At 41.3% G+C, this 18,607-nt stretch overlaps 1 protein-coding gene across 10 annotated transcripts in view; it reads left to right on the top strand.

Annotated features, from left to right (window-relative positions):
• Positions 1-18,607, top strand: part of celsr1a (cadherin EGF LAG seven-pass G-type receptor 1a) — a 95,868-nt gene that overhangs the window by 24,346 nt on the left and 52,915 nt on the right. For all 10 annotated transcript variants that reach the window (XM_085251447.1, XM_085251446.1, XM_085251445.1 and 7 more), the window contains exons 2-3: positions 15,497-15,852; positions 15,935-16,223. In XM_085251447.1, coding sequence (XP_085107573.1) covers positions 15,497-15,852; positions 15,935-16,223 — 645 coding nt within the window. The remainder of the gene's footprint in view (positions 1-15,496; positions 15,853-15,934; positions 16,224-18,607) is intronic.

Here is an 18,607-nt window from a genome sequence, read left to right as displayed (position 1 = left end):
TATAAATCATACTATACTGTATAGATTACTATAAAGAACTGTAAAGAACAGCATGTGGGCCCTGATCCAGAATGTGGCCCATTTATTGATGACCTAGGCCCATAGCAGGGGTGTCCAACTCCAGGCCTCAAGGGCCGGTGTCCTGCAGGTTTTAGATGTGTCCTTGATCCAACACAGCTGATTTAAATGGCTAAATTACCTCCTCAACATGTGTTGACGTTCTCCAGTAATGAACTAATCATTTGATTCAGGTGTGTTGACCCAGGGTAATATCTAAAACCTGCAGGACACCAGCCCTTGAGGCCTGGAGTCGGACACCCCTGCCCTAGAGTGTTATTTAGCTGCATTAATAGCAGACGCCAGTGAAATGAAAAATCAACTGTACTGTTGTTATACCGTCTAATACAGTAGACATGTAAGCAGATGCTCAACAGGTAAGCTGTTGAAACTAATACCTCTCACTACCACCCCTTCTTTCTTTCCTGAAGCTGACTCACTATCACACACTGTTCCTGTCATGCATGTCAGCCAGTACAATACAGTGACATCTAAGTGACCCGGGGTTGGAGAAGAGAAAGGGAGGAGAAAAATGAAGCTAAGAGAAGAAAAAGAGGAGAGTGATACAGGGAGAGGGATGCGAGTTCTGGCGGCGATAAGAGTTGGAGTGAAGAGAGTGAAATGAGGTAAAGTAAGAATAGGAGGGGGGAAGAGAGAAGAAAGAGATTAGGGGGGCAATCTCCATTTTTCTACCCGCACATTCCCTCTTTTACTGACTTCAAAGAAACTCCTGGTGAGAAGGAATTATTCCTCTCCGCTCAACCGTACTGCTTTGTTACACTGCTGTTTTCGCTCCTCTAGCCCTCTCCCTCTGCAGCCCCCATCGAGGCTGCATTTACTTATTGCTTCCACAGAGAGTAGTCTTAGTAAGAGCTCTGTTCAAAAGCTTTTAATGGTGCCGTGCTTCTTTGTTTCTCTCTGGTTATGAAAGCAAAGATGTCCACTCCAAAACAAAAACAAACACGATGAAATTAAACCCACTATTAGCCTTGACAATAAAGAACGGACATGTAACGTAAACAGCAGTCGGTTCAAAAATTCACCCAAGCTGCCCTCCGCAGTATTTATCTTTAATCCAAGAATGAGAGCGAGTAAGATGTCACAGATGTGGTTCGGATGGGTGGCGGCACGGGGCCAGGGGAGGATAGAAACATCAAGAGATCAGCTGGCAGCCAGCAGCTCCAGGTGGGCCGGATGAGTCCGAGCAGCAGTGAGACATCTGCCTCTGTTTCAGCGCTGTTTTGGACTGCTTGCTGGTTTGCTGGTGACTAACTGATAAACTGAACGCATGAATGAATCAGTGAGCTTTGACTGCTTCACTTGCTGCCTTGCTGACTTATTTAAACACTAAATAGAATTCATGAATGACTCATTGATTGAACAAATGTTTGGCTGGAAGACCAACTGGCTAGCAGAAACTAACAGCTGATATACGGCATATGTTGCTACTGTGGGTCAGTCAGGGGAGTTAGCCAAAGGAAGCTAGCAATGAGACTTCTTGTTTTATGTATGCATACCACTCCATACCACTTTAGATTAAAAACTACAATAAAGAGAGGTAACTGCATACCATCACTATATATACCATAGTGATTTTTGTTCTGAGCATCTCAAAGGTCACACCTTAGTCCATTAAAGATTGTGATAGCTCAGCATTTGTGGTGCTGTCTTCTGATAATTGTTAGCTTTCACTCTTCAACTGTCAGCATCAAAGTTCTGCTTAATACATTAACAATTTATAATATTTCTGTAGACTTCCTGAAGTTGACAGCAGGGCTGAGAGCAAACCTGCAGGCCTCAATCACTCAACAGGAGAACAGAGGATGAGACATTTTTACTGTGGCTAATTAGGAAGGAAAACTAACAATTATAGCAGTCTGCTTTTGTGAAAGTTATTTTATTCCCTCATGTTTGATTTGCTTTTTCCTGTCCTGGTAAAAACAGCAAATGAGGAATGTCAGCTATTCTTTTCATCCTTGTAACTAGCAATCCTGCCACTTGCTTGGGGTCCAGGTATCTAAAAAAAGGGGGAGGATATGTGTGCTTGAAGAAAAAACTAGCCTAATAAGTAAGCTGTCAGAGATAAAATATTATATGTATGCAAAGATCCCTGAAAGATCAATTTTAGCCATTAAAATTATAAATAAGTCAGGGCATTTTACCCAAAGAATGTCATTGTTTTGTGGGTTTTTCCCCTTTCCTTTAGTGCACTTTGGCTTTTTGTGTATAAAAAATGAAGCTGTAAAGTCTCAAGCACATGCCAAACATAGGTATCCCCTCTCCTACAGAAAACACATTTTCCTAAATGCAAACTTTGTCTTATTTGTAGCCCACGTGGTCTTTCTGCACCTTTCTACATCACTATGTAATGCATATGCTATAATGTTCAAATGGTTTTGAACATTATAGCAAATTAATCTGTTTTAATGGACCTGAGTGTGAGCATTTTATGTTAACCTTAAGTTGCAGCTTTACTAAGCTTTAGTTAGTGCACCCGAGAGCTTCAGTCCTCATATTCAAGTGTTTATTGAAGAATGGGTTTCATATAATTTCAGCATTTATACTCTGCATAAAATGCCATTTATCACTTACCTTTTTTGGCATCTTAGGTTTCAGTATTATATGTCTATTGGTGTGAACTTCTTTCGTGATAACAGTTAAGCTTCAGATGAGATCACTTCACTCTTATTGTCCCTTTATTCTGGCAGCTTGTGTTTTTGTGGGTGGAGTTTTGGCACAGGGCTTCTTTAATGCCAGCAGGGGTGGAGGGAGGATGGGGTACACAGCGGGCATTCAGCAGGTGCTGACGGCGGTATTCAGGGACGTTGGAGGGGTCAGTGTCTCCCTAGCTTTGTCCTAGCGGTAATGGCGAAACGTATTCACATTTATGCATTTGAACACACACACAGTCACACGCAAATGCCTCCAAGATTTGCCCGACTCTCTATTTAAACTGACACAAGTCTCATGGTTTCCCTGGGCGACCCTCGTATACCCCACCCCCTTCTTTTTTTTCCTTCTGCGCTTTGTTGAAAAGAGCCAATCGTGCGTTGGCTGGTAACTAGGCACCCTATTTATCAGTAACCAGCACCAACAATAACTGTAACCCGACACCTCCTTTGAGAGAAAGAGACGGAGGAAAGCAGAAAGATTTGGAACAAGACAACGAAAGAAAAGTATGCAAAGAGATAAAAACGGAAGAAAAAAATTTCCAGAAAAAAAATCTGTTGATGATTATGTTATGTTATGTCTTTAGCATTATCTTATGTCTTTGAATATATTTTAAATGTTATGGGTACTCTTCTAAAATACTTTACTAGTTCAAATCTTAAAATTTTTACTCAAATACCATCCCTAATAAAACTGAATAACACATACAGATTTGCAGGATGACAGATGGGATAAGCGAGGGAAGGCAGCAACTAACGAAAGAAGCAGAGAGAAAGACGGGATCTAGTGTCAGTGTAACGGATACGTGGGTCCTATTAGGCCATTCATGGCTGGGTAGCTCTTAAGAGAGCGGTGCGAGCCGACCTGTTGGGAGGCTTTTGATCAGCGTGCACCTCCCACCAAACCAACTATTTGTCTGCTGTCAGCTTATCAAATTGGGATCACTGATAGAGAGTGCATGAGAGGAAGAGCAGCATGTGCATTTAAATACGTGTGTGCGCTGTTGGGAATTAGATAAATGCTAATCTGATTTAATTTTTTTGCATTCATATATGTGTATAATCATATTTGTTTGCACTGGCTGCTTGAAATGTGACAGCACATGTTTGTGTGTGAGGAGATTGTGTGGGCAGAGCAAGAGCTCTGGTTTGGGCATGTGTGTGTGTGTGTGTGTCTGCATGCACACACACACATTCCTGGTCATAGCTGAGTGATCCCTTCCACTGAAACAGAGAAAGGCCCATTTGACTCTTCACCTTTTCTGTGATCTGTTGAATGGGGACTTTGGAAAGATCTTATACTGCTAATACTAATCAGCCGCCACACACAGACTGACGGGACTTTCGCCATGGTGATACATCAGTGGCTACTAGCTATCCCTGTCCATGAAGACCATTACTGCATGTGTCTGCGCCTGTGAGCGTGCATCCCATATCCTACTTTACATATGAAAGGTAGGAAACTTTAATATAGACAAGCTTAAACCAAAACTATCATATCAAAGGATAGACTTTTAGAATTGCCTGATAACAGGCTCAAAAGAATATTGCAGGAGATCATTAGAACTCACTGCAAAACATAATGAAATGAAATCAAAGGAAATGTATCCATGGTTCTTATGCTAATAGCCTGGAAAAATTCCAACAATTCATATCTTTAATTTGATGTATTGCATCAAGTCAAATAAAAAAACTTAATTTTTTGTTTTATTTATTTCTGTTCTGTTTTGTAGAGCCCAAATTCGGTTAAAATATGAATATTATTCCATCTGCAGTAATTCATATTTGGTGGCGTGGTTCTGTTTTGGGACCTCCCAGACTTTCCATGTGCATATATGGAGAGGAAAAAAGAAAGGACAGCAACATTATCCCATAAATAACATGGCAGTTATCAAGTCAGAAACAGCGTGATTAGCATGAAATGGTAGAGGGTTGCAAAGTGGCTTGCAGCAACTGTATGTAGGCTGAAGCAGTTTAAACGTCTGTTTCCATATGAAATTTTCCAGTAGAGTTGGCTGACATTGACTTTGCAGGAAGAACTGAAGAACTCAGGCCTGTTAGAGTTGTGGTGACGACGTCCTGCATCATAAGTACAACAACCTAAATTAGATGACTTGCAAGAAGTCACGCTGCACATAGCTGTGGCTTAGGCTTTTCTTTAAATTCTCTACTTTCACAAAGAAATGCTACATTCATTGTTCATGGGCATTTTCATTTGAGGAAACTGGACTTTATATAATATGAAATATGACTAACAGGTTGAAGATGAAAACAAGATAAAAAGTAATTTTATGTAAAAACTCAGTTACTATTATCATCGCTTCTTGAGTTTGCAGCTCAATCTAGCACACCGAAACTATCTGAACATTCATGCTCACTGGTAAACATTGTGTCACTCTGTTGCTGTTACACTTGGTAATTGGTAGGACACCTGTTAAAAACATGTTATTTTGTATTGTAACCCAACCCTGTTGCATTGCTCTCTTTTAAATAAGGAACTGTTTTATGTAAATTAAAACTGGACGTTATTTTCGAGTGGATTCTTTTCACCTTCTAGTCATGACAGGCCATAATTATGCTCACTGTAAGTGTTATACGATGTTAAGATCCACCCAACAGAGTTTGGACTTATATCAGAGCTTTTAAATCGATGTGTTCTTTGCCTCAGTTGATATAAGCTGTTTCGCCATACATCTCAGCACTTGATCTGAGTAGTATTTGAAGTGTTTGAAGTTATTATTTTCTTCATTTAATTTCCTTTGTTTCCCAATTTATTAAAACATGTACCACAAAGTTATTGTACAGTTGATAAGTTAGCACTCAGATCTATCTGTGAAACCAGTTGAAGGTCTCCTGAGGAAACCGTGTGACAGTTAACCTTTGGATTAGAAGAGACTGCATGAATAATAGAAAATAACAGGCAATTTGTAATAAAGTCATCAATTAACTTGTCTCTTAGAGTAAGACAGAGAACCAGTTCCCAGATCATTTCTCTGTCTTGTTAATTTACCTTCAGAATGGGGTAAAACTGCTCAGACTTTTGCCATAGGGGATTGTTCTCTCCTTTTTTCTTTTATTTGCTCTTGTATCATCTTGTGAAAACATAGCCAGACTGTGCTTGGAAGCTGTGACCTTTGAACCTGTAATAAGCTGAAATGGAGGGCTTTAAGTTGATTAGCTGACTGAGGAGAGCGACGACTTGGGAAGACAGATCGAGAGCAGAGACAACTAAAATACCAAAGTCCCAGAGTGCTCAGCTAAGTGGATTTAAAAGGGCTTTAAAATCAATTATAAAAGCAGTGCTGCACTGAGAGAGATTTGATAGCACTTTCGATTGCCTGCACATTTGTAGTGCTAATGTTGGGTGATAGCTCACTCTCGAGCTTGGGCTTCCTCCAGTCGTAATGTTGTGCAACACAACTGGTGTTTGGCTTTCTTAAATGTCATTATTGACTTTGTGTGATCCAGGCAAGGGTAAGCGCCACATGACATCTACCTAATTTTGAAGAGAAAGAATTTATGTCTCATTGATTTACACTGGGTGGATGAGTAAATTTGTTTCCCCAAAATGTTCCCTCCTCTTTTTCACTTCCCATCCTCCCATCTCGAGGGTATTCTCAATCTAACACCAGAATGTGATGTCAGTCACTACCAGGTAATGATTGTATCATCAAGAATCTTGTCACAACAACAAACCGGATGCCTTTTCTTCGCTCAATCTTTGATTTCAATTTCATGTCCAAATCTGCACTCCTGGCCTGTGATTAATTACCATTTTATGGCAGTTGTCTACAAGGCGATGAGCTAACAAGTACACTAATACCAGTCACCCCTCAGGCACAAAATCAAGCCAGGCGTTCATTTGGGCTCATTTTCATTGTCTAGCCTCCCTATCCGGGCTTGTTTAGCATTGTCTGGGAAGGAACAGGGCTTCTATTCTTTTCACCCCTTCTCTCCCAGGGATCCTAAATGGGACATAGATATTCTAGCCGGGTGGGTTCTTGGCCTGGCACTCGATGCCCCTGAGTGCTCTGCTTAAGCACTGCCACTAAGGGCACTTGTGGAGAGCTTGTGAAAGTCCATTCTGATTAAAGGTGAAGGTGGAGGAGTAGTTGATACAGCAGTGGGAGCTTTTGAACTCCCTTGTGTGGCAAGTCAAAGGTTTTATACAGGGGGAGTTTCCCCCATAGTACACCCTTACAGATATGTGGGTAGGACCAAGAAGAAGAGTATATAAAATTTAATCCAACATTGTTCACCACGGTTTTTATGACTTAATGCTGAGATCAGAAAACATCTGTTATAATAGCGTTAAAAAACTCAACAGGACAGATCAAACTGGCACGAAAGATCTGAAAAAAAATTCTAATTTCTTTGTGTTGAGACGTCACTAGGCTTCTCAGATGCAGCATCGGGTATCACTCATATGACACACTATATGGGAAAAAACTATGAACTTTTGGGTACGATGCCCATTTTTGTCCCTAACTTTGTCTGTGTTACTGACACAACAACAAAAACAAGAGTATCTGACACCCTGGGATGAAAATAAGTTGGTCTACAACAGGTGTTTCTTCAAGTGTTACTCCACTCCACTTTATAATGTACCCAAACCAGCATTTCACAGTTTTTGAAAAAAGTTTTTTAATATATTATAAAACCAATTTTGGAAATATTTTTATTTTTAGGAGAGAAAAAAGGTGGTTTTACTGAATGTGGACATGACATGGGGCTATGTGGCTACTTTTGTTATGCATTTTTTTTAAATTGTTCTTTTGATACTAAATCATGTGTACAGATGGTTCAAATAAGTTTGTCATGAGACATAGAATTTCAAACTTGAAATTGATACCTAGGAAATTATGCAAAATTAAAAGGCACATCTTTTAAAATAAAGATTCAAACAATAAAGCTACAGATCTGTTTACTTCCTGCGGTTCTGGTGTCTTGGCACCACATTTCAGTGCTGATCTGATTGGTTCGGTAAGGTCTGCTGCCACTGTTTCTGTCTAGTTGCTGCTTTCTTGGCTTCAATCAAGGATTTAAAGAAAGTCGCACTTGAAAAATAATTGTGTTCTGTTAAATTAATACTGTGTAAAAACAGGCTGTACTGATAACGTTTTCTTCCTTAGCTGCAGCATTAACATTATCATTTTAATGCTTTAATGCTAATCCAATAATAATTTTTAGCATCAGTAGTATTAAAGTGAATATTTTTTTGACAACCCTACTCAGTACGTACCAACAGTAGTCGAGAACAAGAAGTACCGGTTTTGGTTTTGAAAAGTACAGTTAGTTAGTTAAGTTAGTCTACACTGGCATTATATGTGTTATAGCATAATGCTATATAATGAGTTAGGCTGTAACAGATATCTTCCCTATCTGGAAGATATCTGCTGACAAATATCTTAACAGTGGGACAGGTCAAAAAAGAGATAAAAATGAAGTGGACAGTGGAACCTTCATGGTTTATTTCTCATCTAAGAGTAACTTTTGGATAGTCATCAAAAAAACAAAGGAAACACGTTGTCACTGTGACCAAAAGAGAACTACCACTGAACTGGTGGGCAGCTTAAAGCAAGTGGGCTCTCTAATGTGAGCTGTACATTTGTGCCGTGGGACCCAAAAGTTCATTCTCTCTGACATCCCACCTGTTTGCCTTCTGTTTGATTTGTTCTCTCACTGATCCTGGTTCAGTCAGTGTGTCTGCGTGTAATCCCACCTGTTCTCCGGCTGTGGCCAGGATGTTATCTTTCTGACAGCCTGAGCGCTCAACCGTCCACCCAACACCCATACCTCACAAACGCCCCTTCCCTACTCCACCACTCAGTGCAGGGGTGAATGGAGTCTTTTGTATACTTTTTTAGGGGGTTTCTGATAACTTGAAGAAACGATATAAATTAAAGGAAAGGGAATCGTACTAATACGATGGAATGCTAATGGTCACTACAGTCAGAGAAGGATGGAAGGTGCTTTGTGTAACACCCTGAGAGCTACAAGATAACCCCGTCCCTGCAGTTAATCAGCTTCCCTTTCAACTACTGCATGTGAAACAACATGTGGTATAATACTGCCTTCCTCCCTATCTCTCACTGTCTCCGTGTCCAGAGATTCTCTCCTCTTTCCCTCCCTTTTCCCCCCTGTCCGTATGATTGCAGGGCCGCTCTCCTGTCAGCTTTATCGCCACGTGTCAGTGTGAGGGTTCAAAACCTAGCCTCACTCTCTCTGCAACACTTTGATCAAATAGGCATACCTGAGAAAAAATATGGCCGACAGATTATGGCAGGAGATGAGAGGGGCTTTCGCTGAGTGCTTCCAGATATGAGAGAAAACACTCAAACTCATGAGCAGGCGAGTGGCTGCAGAGTGAAGCTCCATAGCGCTGAAGGGGAGAGCTGTGATAGCGAGGTATGCTTGGCTGCAGTTGAACTTTTGTGCTCTTCCTCCAGAAATCACTTTGTCAGAGTGCAAGAATTTAACCTCTTGCATGAAGTTAGGGTTAGGTTGTTTTGAGATGTCAGGGAGGGGGGAAAAGGCACTGTTATAATGTGACCTAACAGACTTTTCTTAGAGCCAGTAAATTATTATTTCTTTCTGTATCTGTTAACCTGCTGCCTGTGACATTCCTGCAGTTAACCCCTGGTTAACCCATGTTTGCATTTAAAATGACCACTTTGTCATAGTTAAACATTTAACTGTAAATCATGCTTTGTTATGGGATGCATAATAAAGGGCGGGGGATACAGCATATTTTCTTTAGCTTAATTGTATCAGTGCATGGACACCAAATTTTACTAAATAAAAGCTATCTTGTAAATAGTCTGAGACTACTATGAACTTGAGGGCTCATCTCATGTACCGTGTTCCTGAAATAACGTTAGCCAAGCAAACTTACATTAAATCAGCTCAACCAAAAAATACTTGAGACACTTAGCTTGACAAAGCTGCTTCCTAATACAGAGCAAGCTGATGGATCAGTCACACGAGTAAAAATAGGACAATGACCTCATTGCAACTACAAAAAAAAAGATGGCGTCTGGTGTTTAAGTTGAATTTTTTCACATTCTGCGATGGATTACAGCTTGTGCACATTCATGACCACGTTCGATTGCAAAGTGTTTGCACAGGTCACTTGACAGGAGGCAACCTTTCTGCTAACAGTTGCAGTCTGACCTGGATTGCTCTGAGAGCAATCGCTCTCAGAGAGACTGTTGAAAGTTTGCAAATAATTGCTATCCAATTTACAAATGCAGACATTTGCAGACCAACGTGTTGCCATTGGGACTCGACTCTGGATATGTTCCTATAGAGCTCGAAGGTTGCTGAGCTCAAATGTGATAGTTAAATGTGATTTTTTTTTTTATGTAGAAAGCAACAGTGATTTTGATTTTCAACAATTTGCACACTGAGTCCAACTGAGTTCATTTCTAGTTTTAGGGTCACTCTTTCACTTGTTTCAGGTGGTACTGTGCTGCATAGGCATTTCTCATTCATTTCCTGCCCTCACAAATGTCCTTTTTCCGCTCATCTTTTTTTTCTGCTATGCTGGCTTTAAGTCTTTTGATTGATGACCCATTGATTGAGCTAACCTAAGTTACTCTTTGCAGTGTGCTTTCCCTCCACATTCAGCATACAGGATGTCTGTACGTGTGTTTGCAGGCTGCTGATATGTGATCCAATGTTGGCGCCGGTTGCCGTGAGAGAGAAGAAGAGAGGAAACGAGAGGAGACTTGACATCTTGCTGGACAGACGAACAGAACAGTTGTAGATTATTGTCGAGGGGAAGGCTTCCTTTGAGGAAAGCTAAAACGTTTTAATGAAGCACATAAAGAGGGCAGAGCGGACTAGCAAAAAGATGAGAAAGATCAGTTCAGAGCACCTGAAAGTTATTGTTCTGGGCAGCGTTTCCTATTGGTGGGCTGGAAAAAGAAGGGAAAAGAAAACGGAAAAGAGAAAAAGAGAGGGTGGAACGTTGCCAGCTTGCCTTATTCAAAGAGTCTCTGTGTTAGATCACCTCTGAAGTCAAGCTTGGCGTTTGTTTTCCCCTCCTGATAGGCTGAAGGTGTTCAGGTGTGTCCAAGAAGGAGGGGCTGTTGTTTGAATTTCAGCCCAGTGATTGGCTGCAAGCCAGTAAAGGTTACAGGCTTTGTATTGGTTCAAAAATTTTAAACTTTTTCTTCTAAACCAGAGGCAGAAGAGAAAAAAAAGAGAAAACTGAAGGGAAAAATTAGCTTAAAGAACAACCTATAAAACGAACTGTGCTGGAATATAAAGAATTTTCACAACCCCCCCGTCTCCTTACAGGTTTCCGTCTTTTCTAATAGGGCACGTCCCCTGTGGTTGTGACATTTTAAGCTCTCAATTGCCATTCTCTTTAGTCAGAAATAAATATAAATGCCAGCAGGATGGATTTATCTTCAGAGGGGAAGCTAAAATGAAAAGATGTATAAAATAGCTTTCTAATGTTAGAGAGGAAAGCGTGTGTTAGCATCTACCTTTCAGTGGGGGCTGATGGGGGGAAATGTGTGTGTGTGTTTCTCTCTGGTGGGCTTGTCACCTCTCTGAAAGCTGCCACAGATACAAATGTCTTGTTTGTTTTCTGTTGTTTTACTGCCCGCCCTCCCCTGACTAAACACCGGCGCTGGCTTTTACACTGTTCAGACAGTTGCCACCAGAGTTGAAAGGGACTACAGCGTGACCTCATGAGCACAGGTTCAAACTGTAAGGCTTAATAGTGCTACCTACTAGTGGTTGATGTAAATCAAAGTGAAGCTGAACTGCAGCGTAAGCACATTTCTACTTTTCAACAACCACAGACGTTTGCATTTATGCGAGCATCTTGTTTGTTTTTGCACACATTGTGACCGTCACGGTGACAGCTGGCCACAATGTGTGTCAGCTCTCTGGGTTTGACATGACAGCGCCAACCACAAACACAGAGTGCGTGAGTTAGCGGGAACAATTCAGTACAATTCAATTTTATTTTTATAGCGCCAAATCACAACAAACAGTCGAGCCGCTTTATTGCAATATTACTGAGCTGGATCCTGCTGGAGGTTTCTTCCTAATAAAAGGGAGTTTTTCCTTCCCACTGTCGCCGAGTGCCAGTTCATAGGGGATCATCTGATTGTTGGGGTCTTCTCAAGGAGATAGACAGCCTTTCTACTTTTAAGAAAAATGTGGTCAGGGAAGCACACTGACTGTCGATCGACACAAGGTTTTTATGTGTATACATCCATGTGTGTGTGTTTGTTTGTGTGTGTGTGGTCAGTTGTCACCGGTGTGGCTTGCCTCACAGTTCTTTATCAGGTCTTATCACCTCTGCAGACCTCACCACCTGCAAAGCATGTGTGGCCCATTGATGAGTCTCCTTTTCTGTTGTTTATCTCTAATCTGTGTTTTTCATATTTATTGACGCTGTAAGACTGTAAAGGTGCAATAAGTGAGTCACAATGTAGCCTGAACGTGCTGCCTATCATTACTGAACTTAGCCAGTCAATCAAGCAGTGCAGAATATTGCCAGCTAATTAAGATAAGGGAACGTGTATATAATAAACTGTTTCCATCCAAAGTGGCCAGCAGCACGGCTTGCATGCTGCTAGCTTGTTTTTAATCAGAGGGTTGTCTATTAAAACATTGCAGACCTGTTGGCACCTATGTGTGACTGTGGTGTGTCTGTCTGTGTGTGAGTTTGTGTGTGGCATACTTAAGCAGAATGTGTTTTTCCATGCCGTCGGCTGCCTGTGACACACCCTTTCCACAGTCCAGCCCATCCTCTGCATGTGTGTGATCCCATGTTAGCAGCTGGTGGGCTCTATAAATAGCCTGGCCTGAGATGTCTCTGGAAAACCAAAGGAAATAAACACCTTGTGAAACCTTTAAAAATGTAAATACTTGTTCTTGCATTATTTCTTGGCCAAAAGGTCATAATGAACGCAGAATTGTCACACTGTGTCGATTACGATTGACTATCCGTCAGTGCATGGCCAATGTGAGATTTGCCTCACAAATTCTATTATGTTTTCTGTCATGGTCCATCACTTTTAGACCCAGTGCCAGGCTCCCACAGCGCTCTTTGGTGTTACTGCTCATATGCCGCTCACACGGTCTAAGAAGCTAACAATTTGTAAAGATCTACCTGTTTTACCATAAGGGAAAACAATAAAATATTGTGTCTACACCTATTATGTATGCTTAGGCAGTTATTTGATGATGCCGCTAGGCCTCTCTGGTATAATGTCTTCACTTGGCACTGGAAGTGTACAAAATCATCAAGCAATCAAAGTTGAAAATCAGTTCCTAAAAGATAACTTCATATATTCTCTATATTTTATTGCATCTGTGCAGGATATGTGTATTCAAGCATACCAGGTGATGGATTTCTTGCAGCAAGTGAGATAACATTGTCCTCCCAGAGACACACTGAGAGGCAGGTGCTGAAAACTTTAGAGAAATAAACACACTGGCTAGCAGCTACTCTAGCAGCTAGCCTGTTAGTGCTGTGCTGAATGAGCACTTCCATTCCAGCACATTACAGCAGTCTGATAAAGAGCAGCTGCTGTGTAATTTCACTGCCCTGCAGAGTGACGTTAATGTGTGTCTACACTTGTGTGTTTGTTTTGTTTTATCCGTGCCGCCGATGATTCCCTTACAATCCCTGGAGCCCCAACGTAGCAGTTTCTCGGTTGCTTTGAAGTAGCCGACCCCCATGTTGCTTCCCATTGTGAGTTATTCATCTGTGTGTGGTTGGAAATGACCTCCAGTCTGGTTAGCAGGCATCCAGAACTCGCTTGTCCGCACCCTGCTCTGACTGACATCTGTGCATCTTCATGTGTGCGAGAAGAGTTTAAGTGCCTGAGAAGTGATCTCATGCAAGCCTGAGAGTGACAGGGCACCTGTGGTCGGACCTCACCGTGAACCCGAAAACACATATGACACACTCATGTGCTCATGGACTAGCAAAGCTGTGCAATGCGACCCATCTCCCTTCGTAGCTTCAACAGTATTATCCCCCACCAGCAAATTTCATCTGGCCCCACCACCTGTTGCCTGCTGTATTTCACTCAGGCCAAGAGCCTTCTGTTTCCCTTCATAAGCAACAGAGCTCTGCAAGAAGTAGGCATGACCCTGGGGGCGGCAATCCTAGACTAATCTAATTACTCCGAGTCAAGGCTTGAATAAGATTGAGTCTACACCAACTTGAAATTTCTTAACTCAATCTAGCAGCAAAAGTGTTACACAGTAAACAAGTCAAGCTGTCAAGCAGTAGTGCAGATTTGGGATTGGGTCCAGACAATGTGGCTTAAAGGTACTCCATGTAGCTGAGACATACTTAATAGTGGCTCCCAGGCACAATAACCTGAGAAATTACAAATTATTCATTTTGCTTTTGAAAACAGTTTTGTGAACTTCTCATTTAAGAACTATTAAAAGTTCCTGAAGGGCAGAGTTTTTAGCTGCGCATTAATAAGCTGGCTAACTATTGCTAATAAAATTAGCCATGGATGACTGTCATTTTATCTGATGAAAAAAAATACGATGCCTGTTTTCATCCCGCCCCACGGTTTATAAACTTGTACCAGAATGTAAGTGGAATGTAAATCTGCTGTTTACTCTTTGAGAAACATTACGAATTCATATGATGATGGCTAATTAGCAAGCTAACTATTGCGAAAAAAGGCTTGATAGCAATGTTCCCTCTAATTTTTCACGTGTCTGAGCGAACGCACAAACTCCCTGAGCGTCCCTTGGACCACTGTGAGCAACAGCAGACGTGTGCACTGTGGTCACGCCAGCGTTGAATCCATCCAAGTTACATGGTTTATTAAAATAATCAAATCACAGCATTTACATTTATGTTAGACTACTTTTAATTAAGTACTTTAGCCCACTTACAATGAAAATTAAAAAAAAAATCTTGTTCATGCCCTGTGTAGTATGTTAGCACTATTGGAAGTAATAAATAAATAAGATAAATAAAGAAAATAAATGCCCGATTTTGTCCTCCGCTGTCCAAAATCAGAGTAATTCAATTTTTAAAATTAAATAAATACATTTTCAAAGAGTCTCTTGGAATTTTTTATTTTCAAATACAAGTTGTTAGATGAGTTTTTGGACTTCCTGAAGATAGTCTGAGATAAACACAGACTGGAATTGGCAGAGATAACAGATGTGATTCCTCCTGACTTTTCTTGAGATGAAGGGTGAAGAGACAGGAGAGAAATGAGAGAAGAGATGTGAAGTTATTCAGGAGGTAAAATTATTTCTGTGTTAAAGTCTACATACAATGACATGTAAAGGAGTTTTTCTTTTCTAATGTAGCCAAGTGCTTGCTCCTAGTGTGCCGTCTAATTTTTGAGGTTTTCTCTCGGGAATTGTCGGGTCCTTAAAGCACTTTGTGGTGACTGATGTTAAGATTTGGTACTATATTAAAAAAATGAATTGAATGTTTTGGCTTACAACTTTTGTTCTGACCTTCTTCTGTTTTGATAATAAGTTTTGGTATTGTGTCTCATGTTTGTGAGCCAAGATCACTGTGAGCCTTAAGTTTAACCATGTAAACTGTGGTTGGGTTCCTTGTGCAGTTGTCTGTAAATTTGCTTGTCATTATACCTTTGTATGAGTTCACTTCATTGCTTGTTATATCCGAGGGCTCTTTATTCCAAAAAGGTACATTGTTTTCTCTGAACTTTTTACCTTGTTAGACTTTTACTGTAATCTGGAGCTTTCCGTAAGTAAAGGCAAAATATCTTCCTCCTCTTTTTTTCCAGATGGTATCCATCGTGTTGTTGCCCTCTGCACACTGCGGGTCACTATCATCACTGATGACATGCTGACAAACAGCATCACGGTTCGTCTGGAGAACATGTCCCAGGAGCGTTTTCTATCTCCCCTGCTCAGCCTCTTTCTTGAGGGAGTGGCGGATGTACTCTCCACCAAGCGGGAAGCAGTGTTTGTGTTTAACATCCAAAACGACACCGACGTCCAAGGCTCCATCCTCAACGTAACCTTTTCGGCGCTGCAGCCCGGAGGGGCTCCTGGTAAAGGCATGTTCTTCCCATCTGAGGAGCTGCAGGAGCAGATCTACCTCCACAGGACTCGACTCAGGCTCATATCCACTCAAGAGGTAACGCACAGTCCTGAGGTCAAAAACATCAGAAGCATTAGTAGAAGAAATAAATGTAGCTAAAATTCCTTCTTCCATTCAGGTGTTGCCGTTTGATGATAACATCTGCCTACGGGAGCCCTGCGAGAACTACATGAAGTGTGTATCAGTGCTGAAGTTTGACAGCTCCCCTCCCTTCATCGCCTCTGACACGGTTCTGTTTCGACCTATCCACCCCATCAACGGGCTGCGCTGCCGCTGCCCGGTCGGTTTCACCGGAGAATACTGTGAGACCGAGATCGACCTCTGCTATTCAGGGCCCTGCAAGAACAACGGGAGGTGTCGGAGCAGAGAGGGCGGTTATACCTGCGAGTGCCTGGAGGACTTCACAGGTGAGTTAAAAAGAAATAAACAAAGAAGAAGGTATTGAGTGATTCAAAGCTGTCAATCAGCTTGCCTTTTTTACCTAAACTATGTTGTGTATCCCCGATTACACATATACAACAATACCATATGAAAAGTCTATTATAAGCATGTGCAAGAGCTCATTTTGTTTGTGATAACAGTTTAAATAACCTGTGCAAAGCTGCTAAACCGCACAGACGGGTTGTAAAAGGTCTCACAGCCCATTGTTGTAGCTTGAGGTTGACCCCAGTACAGAAAGGACATGCTTTGTAGTACCGCAGGTAAAGCCACCTGCTTCCACACATGCATACAGTACACGAAATGTATTGCTGGAAAGGGGTGTACACAATCCTCACTACACCAGTCAGACCAGCTTCATCTGAAATAACATTTCACCTGTTTTCCAAAACCACAGTAGCTTTAATTTCTTTTGACGAGTAAAGAGTACTGGCAAGTAAATAAATTGCCTGTTAATCCTCATATATCAGTGAGTCACACACCAAGACTCAACAGATCAGTACAATTCAAAGCTGCTCCTATCAATATTTTTCTATTAACAATGGGAAAGTTATAATTAAAAAAGGAATGACTTGTAGGGACAAATCCAGAGAATTATAACTAATCTCTGTAATCCATCTTGGCACTGCAGAGCATCTCAGCGTGTTTATGCTCATCTTTATTTTGTTTTTCTAACCTGTAACTTTTTAACAGTTTTATTTATGTAGCGTATTTATTTACACATAAACTCCGTGCCGTAAACACTGAATAACTTTACAAAGATCTAAATATAAGCTAAAATGCGCACATACAGTGAAATGTAAAAGAAATGTGAGACTAAAAGGTTTAAGTGTTCTTCTGAATTAAGACACAAGTGTAATTGACTTCAGGTCAGAGGGCAGCTTGTTCCAAAGAATAACACCGCAGTAACTGAAAGCACCATCAACACACTTGATGGCCTGAGAGGTTGCGCTGGATTATAGACACTGAGAAAGTCCACAGTGTAATGGGGGATCAGATCATTGAGTTTATGAACCAGTAGAAGGATTTTAAAGGTTATTCTGTATTGAACTGGGAGCCAGAGAAGTGACTTCAGCACTGGGGTAATATGGTCAAATTAGCATGTTCGTGTAAGGAGTCTGGCTCCTGCTTCATTCTGAATCAGTCTGAATGAGAAGTCATCCTACTAATGATCTGGGTAATCCTGCAAAAAGAGTGCTAGAGTAGTGTATCCTGCTGGATTGCATGAAGTCAGTTTCAGAAGAGAATTTCCTAACGTTTTATATTTCTTTGAAAGTGGTACAAAGCATGAAAAACTGAATCGTGAAGTCTAAAAATAATCGAGCATATCAAACGAACAGCTGCACATTTCCCACAAGAGGTCTAAAATAAAAGGAAAAACTACTTCAGGTAAACGTTAAGCTCTGTTTGCTAAAAACAAAGTAACCACTGCAGGATCTTAATTATGAGACGTTTAGCAGTATACTAGCAAAACACAGCAAGCTGCCTGCTAACTTCAAACATGGACGTAAACAGTGCAGAGCTAAATATTCCAAATACTGAGATTACAAGTGTTTTGCAAGTGTTAAAGTAACTCATTACTCAGTTAGTCGATGAGCTATGGGAAAGTTCGGAACCTTTCATCATTCACATTCAAGCACTTTGCAAAATATTTCCAAATATCAGTGATCTTCCTCCCATACTTCCCCCTTGTACATCTGATACCTGACTGTCTCCACTCTTCTCTCCCTAATAGAGCCTAAACGGGCTCTGACAGCCTCCTGCTTCCCACCCCTCTGTGTCTCCCGACGTTCTGCCTCCCCTCTCTTTCTCATCCTCCATCTTATCTCAAGTAATTACCTGATTATATCTGACTTTGTCACTCATACTGCTTCTCGCCTTCTCCTCCTTGTGCCCATGTCCATCTTCTCCACCCACCCATCATATTTCCTTTACCTACATCTCGGTGTCCCCTCTTTGAAGGTCACAGTTCAACTCCTGATACTCAAGGGCCATCAGGGACTATTATGGGGCTGATGACAAGGGGAAGGCCTGTTTTGTCCTCTTCAGGTTTCCTGCATTACAGGGAAACAGATCCTTATAATTCCCCCTAGGAAAAAAGGATTATGCTGAGGAGAGAAGGGCCATTACCTGGTTCCAAGCTGTGCAGTTTTGGGGGTCTGTGTGTGCCCTGGAAGAGTAGAGCTTGTCTAGACATCAGATTGACACAAAACGCAGAATGGGACGCGGTGGCACCTATCACAAATATCATTACAGTCGGAAAGAGGCCTGCTGGCGTATTTACGTAGGAATTTTAAATGAGCAGAGCCAGGAAGCTGGGGCCAGTTGGCTGATTTTGGAAAAGCTAAAACCA

The sequence above is a fragment of the Mchenga conophoros genome, linkage group LG17, assembly GCF_057382185.1.
Source record: "Mchenga conophoros isolate Kocher_MC1m ecotype Shallow Benthic linkage group LG17, M_conophoros_male_GT1.1, whole genome shotgun sequence".
NCBI classification, from domain to species: Eukaryota; Metazoa; Chordata; class Actinopteri; order Cichliformes; family Cichlidae; genus Mchenga; species Mchenga conophoros.
The sequence above is the reverse complement of the archived record's forward strand: the minus strand, read 5'-3'. Positions and strand labels throughout refer to the sequence as shown.